This window comes from Octopus bimaculoides, chromosome 1, assembly GCF_001194135.2.
Source record: "Octopus bimaculoides isolate UCB-OBI-ISO-001 chromosome 1, ASM119413v2, whole genome shotgun sequence".
Taxonomy (NCBI): Eukaryota; Metazoa; Mollusca; class Cephalopoda; order Octopoda; family Octopodidae; genus Octopus; species Octopus bimaculoides.
In genome coordinates this window covers 115,644,956-115,654,496 of record NC_068981.1, presented here as the reverse complement: position 1 = coordinate 115,654,496, position 9,541 = coordinate 115,644,956, and the positions used below count along the sequence as shown (strand labels likewise).

General features: G+C 34.3%; 1 protein-coding gene across 1 annotated transcript in view; it reads left to right on the top strand.

Moving 5' to 3' along the window:
* Nucleotides 1-9,541, top strand: part of LOC106876833 (nephrocystin-3) — a 96,142-nt gene that overhangs the window by 40,604 nt on the left and 45,997 nt on the right. Inside the window, exons 18-21 of the mRNA XM_014925551.2 lie at nucleotides 1,602-1,766; nucleotides 3,259-3,362; nucleotides 5,818-5,940; nucleotides 8,387-8,484. Of these exons, the coding sequence (XP_014781037.1) occupies nucleotides 1,602-1,766; nucleotides 3,259-3,362; nucleotides 5,818-5,940; nucleotides 8,387-8,484 (490 nt within the window). The remainder of the gene's footprint in view (nucleotides 1-1,601; nucleotides 1,767-3,258; nucleotides 3,363-5,817; nucleotides 5,941-8,386; nucleotides 8,485-9,541) is intronic.

The window sequence follows — 9,541 nt, the reverse complement described above, 5'->3', positions numbered from 1 at the left end:
CATACAACAATCATATTATTTACAATGGTGTTTTGTGCTGCCTTTCACATGGTATGAGGTTTCAACTAGGTGAACTCAGCTATTGAGAAGCTAGTAGCTTTTTGCCAACAACACAGTGCAACACTGAATTCGATACAGACTATCAAAGTTATACCTTTAATGTAATCTGCAAGTAAAAGCAACATGATACTGCCATGACAAGTCTAGTTTTACACAATACTTTTCAGCATTTAACATGATCTAATTGTGTCAGGAATTCTACTTTGATTTATGTGAAGATCATTTTAGAGCTCATGGTCAGAAACTAGACTACCACAATTGCAATACCAATTAGAACCTTGATGGGATCTTGAGTATAATCTAATTCCAATCTGTTGAGATTCTGGTGTTGCTTTTACGAAAGAAAATATGTACACATATAAGTAAATATGTTAACATCACATATATATACTTACATGTAAATATGATATATATATACACGTCCAGTATATATGCATATATGTAAATATGTCTATATATGCACATGTCCAGTAAGTGTACATGTATATGAATATGTTAACATACACAACATATGTAAGTTGGTAAGTAAGTAAGTAAAATCCCTAGATGACAACTGGAGTGGGAGGCTGTCCTTTCAACCAATATGCTGCTATGAGTGCCACAGGATGGTGAACTCTGGTCATAAGGTTATTCCACACTTTCCAATCCATGGCCTGCACCATGTTTGAGGCTGAGGTGCTGTGACCTCAGATCTTCTTCAGTTTGTTTCACCCATATTTTCTTTGGTGCAATGTGCTGGATCCTCCAGTGTATGGGTTACTGCTTCCATAAAAGTTGGTAGGATAGTCTTCTGGTGCTCATCATGCTGAGGTGGCCAAACCACTGTTGCCTGCACTGCTGGACTTGGTCTTCAATGGTTGGCTTCTGCTGGCATAGTTCTTGGATGTTGTTGTTTGAGATTCATTTGTGTAGAAAGACACCAAGGACCTGATGAAGACACTGCATTTGGAACACCTTGATCTTGTCCAGGAATGGTCCAGGTCTCAGTGCTGTAGAGGAAGACAAGCAGAACCAGCATGTAGAAAAGAGGGATCTTGGTCTTTAGGAGATGTTGGGCTCTTCCAGACACACCGTCAAAGGGATGCAAACACATTAGCTGCAGATCCAACTCAACAGTTGATCTCTGCTGTTGACACCACTTTCTTCTTTGCATTTAGTGAGCCAAGATATTTGAACTCCCAGACCTGCTTGATCTAAATGCTATCAAGATGCAAAATGGCCAGCAAGCCATCTGTTGTTAGAACTTTCACACATGTGCAGTATGTATACATGCATATATATATATATGTTTACATATATAATTCTAGTTTGTATATGTATATGTAACTATGCTTACATACACAACGTGTCTAGTACGTAAATATTTAACCAAATATTTACTCATTATATACATGTATATGTAAACAAATATGATTACAAATTTAATATATATATAAGGTACCCATAATTAACTCCTGACTCAATTTTGATTAAAAGTTCAATTGTGTCTCTTGACAAGAATACTAGAATTGTCTTTTTGCTTTCATGTCTTTTCTCTTAAGATCCTGAAACTACTTTGTGTAAGCCGTAATGGACTTAATGAAAACGAACTTCTGGCATTGGTGCCTGGACTCACATGGTCGATATGGACACCAATTTTTAATGCACTCTGTGATCAGTTAATTCTCAAATACCAGACAGGTCTAGTGATGCCAGCACATGAACAGGTCAGTTTTGTTTTCTTATTGCTATAGTTGTGTTTATATTTGTTGCTCAGAAAGTGTTGACAGCTTTCACTTGAAACAACCATAAAAAAGGGTTTTTTCTTTGTATTTTTTGTTTGTTTGTTTGTTTGTTTGTTTGTTTGTTACTCTATAAGGCTTCATTACAGGTAAAACAATTAACATCTTTTTTGTCAAAGATACAACACAAGTGGATCCAAAAACACAGTCTTGAGTAAAGTTTCAGTGCTAATTAAAAAAAATCAAAAATATATAGTGTTGATATTTGCTTTATTTTGAGCTTTACAACAGGGGAAGGGCAAAATATAAAGTTCTTTCCATTTTCATCCTTACATGTCTTTGTTTTTGTCTTTCTTTCTCTCTTCTCCCTGTTTCTCTTCCAGAGGTCTATCCAGACATTGTGCTGACTGCTTTCACAAGTTGATAATGAGCCATTTTGTATTTCATACTATGATCTTTCATTCCCTCTAGTTTCTATATTTGGCCTGCCTTGACCTTGTGCAGATATTGTTGAATTTTTTTTTTGTCAATATCAAACATTATTTGATCTAGGAATGATTTTGCCTGTCGAAGATTTCACTACATAAATGATATTTGATCTTTACAAGAGCATGCCCAGCTCTTTTTTGCTATCCTTTGTGTTCTCTCTGAATTTGCTGATATTGAGCACAGAAGTAAGTCTAGCTGATCATTTGTGGAAAGAAAATGTAAGTCACTAATCACTGTAGGGAAAAAGTCAAGATAATAGAGAGGGAACAATAATGAAAGATAACTGGAAAAATCTTGAGATTTCTTAACCTTATCAGTAGACTAAGTTTGAAGGACCATTAAAAAATATGTTTACAACTCCTTATTCCTGTTACTTTATTGTTCTACAGAACAAAAGAATAGTGAATATAAGTTTTAAATTTCAGTTGTTAAATGTTGTCATAACCTAGCAAGCATAAGTTCAATTAGTGTTTAGTTAATCTATATATATTGAAGTTCAGGCAGAACAAGTAAGAGACATTGCAGGTAGGAGAATAACTAATTCAAAAATATCCTAGATCTGGACAGTGGAATGAGAACAATATATCTGCATGGAAGTTCCAAGAATATTACCATATACAACAGATACCTGAAGAAGGCCAGAAGGTACAGCAGCTGAAATATCATGCCAATAAGATCCAAGACAAGGATCTAGTCTGAATAAATTTATAACTGCCACAAGCTGTTATCACTTTCTAGTCCTACTGACAGCACTAAAAAATGGTGATTTAGCAAGAATACTAGTCTACACTCTTTCAGATATTTTGTTTTCATCCTTTCTGCTCAAAGTTCACATCCCACTATGGTATACATTACCATCTGCTCCTCCATCTGCAATATGTTGGACTTAATTCAATTGTCTATACCTTCTCCCCCTAAAAACATTCACCTTACTCTCTTGAAATAAGTGAATGTTGTTGATAGTTTTATTACTCTCTTCTCTTTAAAGACGACAGAGGCATTGTATGTGTTCTGTTTCAAGCGAGACCAGAATGAAGAAGATGTAGTGGAAACTCGTCAACTATTGATAGCCCATTTCAGTGGATTGCTCCGGTAAGACACAAGATTACACTTTTTCTTATTCGTTACTATTTCTTACTAGTTTATATACATACTAATTATCACACTGAAGCTTAGTCAGCTGGAGAACATAGATGCTATGACTGAGGTTGGACCATGTTGTCAGATTAATTTTCTTGTAGTCACCCTGTTACCTTATTAGAGATTTTGAGTAAAACCTTGACCTTGAAATAGATAGGAGTAAACCTTATTGGAAACAGTATTAAGAAATAGGCTTATAATTATCTGCACCATTAGCTTCATCTGTAAAGAAGAAACAACAGTATCATCATTGTTGATTTACACCTGCTTTATATGCTGGCATGGGTTGGACAGGTCATTGTTGTCCAAGTTCTTATTTGAAGTTACTGCCTTCCTAAACAGAATGAAGGACCACAGCTCACTAATATATTCCATCATTTTCACCGAGATTTCTATAACTGGATACCTTTTATAATGTCAACTACTGCATAGGTGTACTGTGTACATTTTATTGTGCTACTAGCACTAGGGCCTTGATCCCTTGCAAAACTAAGAGTCTCCTTTACTGTCTTTGTCTTTTTAATGCAAGTGTTATCAGGAGAACAAGTAGAAGAGGAATGCTGGAGGGTGAAAGGGGAAAGAGTATGAATGTGAGCATGACAAGGAAACAGTCTTTGGATGGCTGGAGATGAAAAGAAGCAGTGATAGCTATATATTGGTTGTTGGTAGGAGGTTGAATAGAAATCAGCATACACGATAGAATATCAAAAAAGATGTGTTGTAGGAGAGAGAGTTGATGAGGGATAGTAGAATAGATAGGTGATGGCAAGTAAGAATATGTACAAGTGTAATTCCATCTCTAATTGTTTGGGCATCAAGATGGAAAAGAAGTAGAGTGATAATGACAATAGGTAATGGTGAACAAGTGAGTGAAATATCAGCAGAGAAAATAATAGTTAGCAGTAGAGGGTGACAGTAAGGATTACTAAATATGAACAAATCTTTACACAGGTATCATGGTGGAGGGAAACCACAATGATAGAAAGGTGATGGTGATAGAAAGGTAGAATGATGATGAGAATGGTAGTGGTGAAATTAAGAGTTCAAATGCCATCTCTCATTACACTGACAGTGTGTTACACTGTATAGGATAGGGTTTTGTTGGTGAGAGGGTGATGAATAGGACAGTAGATAGAGACTTAACAAGAGTATACAGAGTGAGAGACCCAATGATATATTATACATCCCGACTGCCACTACTACCACCACCACCACTACCACTTTTCTCTTAGATTGCCTGTAATCCTTCTTGTGCATCTACAGCTTACACTGGTACATCATGTGGAATTTCCACCTATTTTTCTGCATGTTGAATACGACCATTTCTCAACATTTAAAAAAAAATTTACATCTGCATTGTCAGAGGGCTGTTGATTGGCAAAAGTGTTAGAACACTGGACAAAATATCATTAGTCTTTAGTTACAACCTTTCATGTTCTGAGTGCAAATACTGCCAAAGTCAGCTTTGTCTTTTATCCTCTCTGGAATTGATAAGGTATCGCTACAATAATGCGATCAATTTAATTAACTGCACCTTTCCCCAAATGTTATCAGTGTTTACGTTTACTATACATTCTGATTACTTTAACTCAAAACGCTATTAGATGTCTTATTTTTGGTTGTGTACAGAGAACTAAACTGGATTTGAACTAAAATCTTTAGCTCTAAATTAAGTGTAAGAATGCTCATATCCACAGTGTGTCAGTCACTTGATGCATTGATAAAAGCATACAATGTACACACCAAAAAATAGATATTTGACAATAATTTGAGATTGGTTCAATCAAAACGTAGTGCAGATATTGATATTTCCTTTCATTTCAGAATATGAAATTGATTGTATGAATAATTATGATCTAATGAACAACACCACTTGGCCATTTAGACATTTAATGTACTGTGAAGTGTTCTTACAGTATATAAAACACCATTAACTTTTTAGTGTATGTTCTTCTCTACTGATGCGTTCAGTGGGACTGCCATGATCCTGCAATGTCTATCAATCTGGTTTAGTTTTCCTTAATTTTCTCACACATCAGTATTTTATTCAACCAACTCAACTTATATCTCAGTAGCATACATCTTTGCTTGTCAGTAACAATGTAGTCACCACTCTTACATTGATAAAAACATTGCTCTTTTATATTCATTAGCCATGCACATTCAAGAATTCATTCAACTTCAGTCTTCATTGGTCCCCTGTATTCACTTATTTGGTTTTTCTTCTCGTGCATCCGTAAAATATCACCAAGAAATGCATAAAATTTCATGATTTGTGCACACGGCAAAAAATTTCTGTAATCCTTTATGCTGCATTTTGAAGGATTTTAGGATATATTTTTTATTGCTTTATTATATCTTCTTTTTGTGTATGAATCTAAAAAAAAATAACCTTTGTGTTCTCCAGACCTGGTCATGTGACATGCCGTGTTGCTGATGAATTACCATGGCTGCTTAAAGAAAGTGGAGATGTTGATGGCTTGAAGACGTGTATTCTTAACCTCTGTATCTTTCAGCGTCTCTATGCTCGGTGGGTTTTTTCCATTTTTCCTTCAAAAATTGTCCTTATTTGTTCTCCTAAATTTTTGTCCATTTTGTATTATTACCATGAACTTTAAAGAAACTCCCACTTTATATGTTAGGACTTTACATGTCAGTACTTATAAAATTTACACCTGTAGGGCCTTTCATTTGGGTATTGTATCAAATAGAGCTGGCTTTTTTTGAGAACCAAGTAATATTTTATTTAGCCTTGAATACTCTTTGAACTATTCAAGACCTAAATGTTCTCCACTTCAACGTGAATTGTGCATATTTTGTGCAATTGCTTCATGCGCTTTTCATATGATAATTCTGTTTCTATTGGAAATAAAAAAATACTCCTTCTCAAAATTAAATTCAGAGTTACTTGAAGCATTCTAAGAAGATAATGCTTTGGTTAATCCTGCTTATTGTAATGTCTGTGACGAATGGCATTAATGAATTATTTTAAGTGGGTTGAAGATTACATTAGGATATTAGTATTGACTACGGCTAGATTTATTTTTCAGTTTTCATTATTTAGTTTATGAAGGAGGAACCTACTAATCCTAGGTCAATGTGGACTGCAGTTCTGGTTATAAAAGATCATGTCAAGTGTTTAATGAAAGGCTGATGGGGTTTAAAACAGTAAGAATGACAGAATCAGGAGAGACAGTTGAATTGAGTGATACACAGTTTGTGAGTTCAGAGGAGCAAGAATTGTTTTTGTAGTACTATATTCTTGAGTGAAGTTTTGGATACTTCTTGGTTGCTGCCTTTAATAGTTTTGTGTGGAGTGGCTCCAGCATTATCTTCAGTACAGACATAAAGTATTTTCTAGTCCTGAAAAGAAAACATAGCTTTTGCCATATTATAAATATGTTACCATACAATATTATCTCATGTCCCACATTTGTACATATTGTGAAGGTTTCAGTTATGTGTGTGGTGACCATGTCATGCTCCTGTTGAACTAGACTTGATTCTGATCTGAATGATTGCGTACATGTTTGCAGTACTTTTTCATTGGTCATTGTGTTGTGTTGTATTAAATAACACATGACTCAGCCTTTTTACTGTAGATGCATTGTTGACCTACAACTAAGTGTAGCACTGCAATGTCCTACTTAACATTTGTTTTCCTATTGTATACAGTTTCAAGTTTACATTGATCAGTTACATTTTATTTAGTATGTTTAGTATTTAAAGGATTTTTTTTCATTGTGCTATTCTTATGTCAAATGTTGAGAGAGTAAAATTCCTACTAGAATTGATGCATGTGTAATTGTTTGATTCTTGTTTATTTTATATTTAGTATAAATCAATTTTGAATAATATTTAATAATTACACAGCTGGCCTTCAATAGTCAGTTATTTGGTTACATCCTATTTTGTAGTTAGCTTGTTAATGTTTGTAAATATTTATATGTTAACTTATTAGAACAGCTATATATTGTTAACTTTGTAAACTTGTTAAAAGTGCTGGAGGAAATACTGTATATTTTATGCTCAAATTTTCTTCAAGAGTCCATCAGAAAAGTGCCAGGCATATTGTTTGGGTGATGTTTTGCTATCCCTTTGCAAATTTTGCTAATATAAGAAATAGAGTTAATGATGTTTATTTCTAAATAATTTGTAATTAAAGCTTCTATGTACACCCTACAATTTATCTACAGTAAACAAACATTGCAATCTATTATATACAAATCAACAAGGGAATGAGCCTCTACAAGATTGTTTCACCTGATAAAAATATCAGCCAAATCTTCTTGAAAGCACATGCTACTATCTTACAAAAAAAAAGGGATATCTAAGTTAATGTAATCCTAGACACATAATGTTTGAGAAAAATAGATAGGATGTTTTTGACTGGAATGCTTTTAATTTTAAACCTGTTTAACTAGGGCTGAACAACACAACAGCAAAGTAATTTAACTATGATTACACAATCTAAAATGATGACCATTACTTAAAGCACCATTCACAAAACTAATTTACCCAACTCATTCTGATTTCCAGCACAAAAACCAGTACATGAAATGTCCACTATAAGTTACTATTTCGACTCAAGTCAGTCCTGATTAATAGAAACTATGGTCAAAGATATTCCATTACTTACCATCAAAACACTTTGCCAGATGTGATGCGTCAAGGACTACATTAGTTAATTAATTCTTTTAATATTACTTATAGAGTGAGATTTGGAGAACATTTGACTGCTGTTTCAAGAAAGTTGGAATATAATCTAGAAGCTTCCTTGTTACTTACTCAGGATAGCATTCACAATTGTTTGTTAATGTTATTTTACCAACTACCATGTCTTAAGAACTATCATCTTTAATATTGTATTATTTTACTTTGGAACCAAAATGATATGAGCACAGAAAACACACACATCAAAATCATACAAGTACAATTATTATTGAATGTCTTTTTTTTCTGTTTGTTTCCTCCAGAGGTCGCTGTGCAGAGCTTATTAGCCATTGGCAGTTGATAGGAGCAGACAAAACCAGCATGGCTCAAGAATATCTAGTCCAAACAAAACATATGGAAGGTATTATAATCCAAACACAAGTCTATACACACATGCACGTGCGTATGCACACAGTCTCTATAATATGATTGATATTCAGTTTAATCTTTTAGTCAACAAGTGCAAGAGAGAATGGATGAGGGGTAAATATTATGAAATATATATCCATGATAGTATCTTGCAGTCATCCTTGTCTGTATAGATAGTGAGGTGAAAGCAGTTACAGATTAGGATTGCGAGTTTAAATGTCACCTGATATTTTAGACAGTGACAATATGATCTATGATTTCAGTCTCCATACACCAGAAAAGTCTTCCTTAATGGGGTTGAAGGGTTGAAGTGACAAGCTGAAATACATTCTCTTTTTATCTATTTAGAAATGTGACTGAATGATATGAACTTTTTCTGCTGGACAGGGGTTGCAGCATCATAAGCTATTTCTAAACTCTGCTATGCTGTCCAAAATTGTCTGTTTAATGTTCCTATTTCTTCCTTCATATCACAGTTTCCAAATAATTTTTGTCCATCAACAAGGATGTCTGTTTGTGGTCATTTGCCTTGACAGAAAAACCACCTCTAGAGGACTGTAGCATAATTACCAAATAGCAATTAAGACCAGCTCTATATGATAAGGGGAGATGATCTCAACAATCAAGAATTCTCCAGAATTTATATTATTCTTGTTGTTCAGACACATACCACTGGCCACTTTGTGTTATCTTCACTCATTTTTGTTTAAAATAACCACTTTAACTAGGCCATAAGTGTATTCTACTTCTGTTTTTTTTTTTGTGTAAGTTTAAGTTCTTTGGCTACTGGAGATGAAATTGGACAATTTTCTTGCTGATGACGGCTACTGAGGCAGAAACACATCCTCTTATCTCTAGACAATAAGCCAGACCTTTCCTTTACTGACATGTCAGCTTTGGAAAATTCTTGATTGCTTTGATTATCTCCCCTCCTCATATGGGGATGGTAAGTGCCATTTGGTAAGTATGATACATCCTCTAGCAGTGAAAATAATTTTGGTAAAGCAAGACTTCGTGTTGTCTGATATTTTTCTATGCTTGTATATATA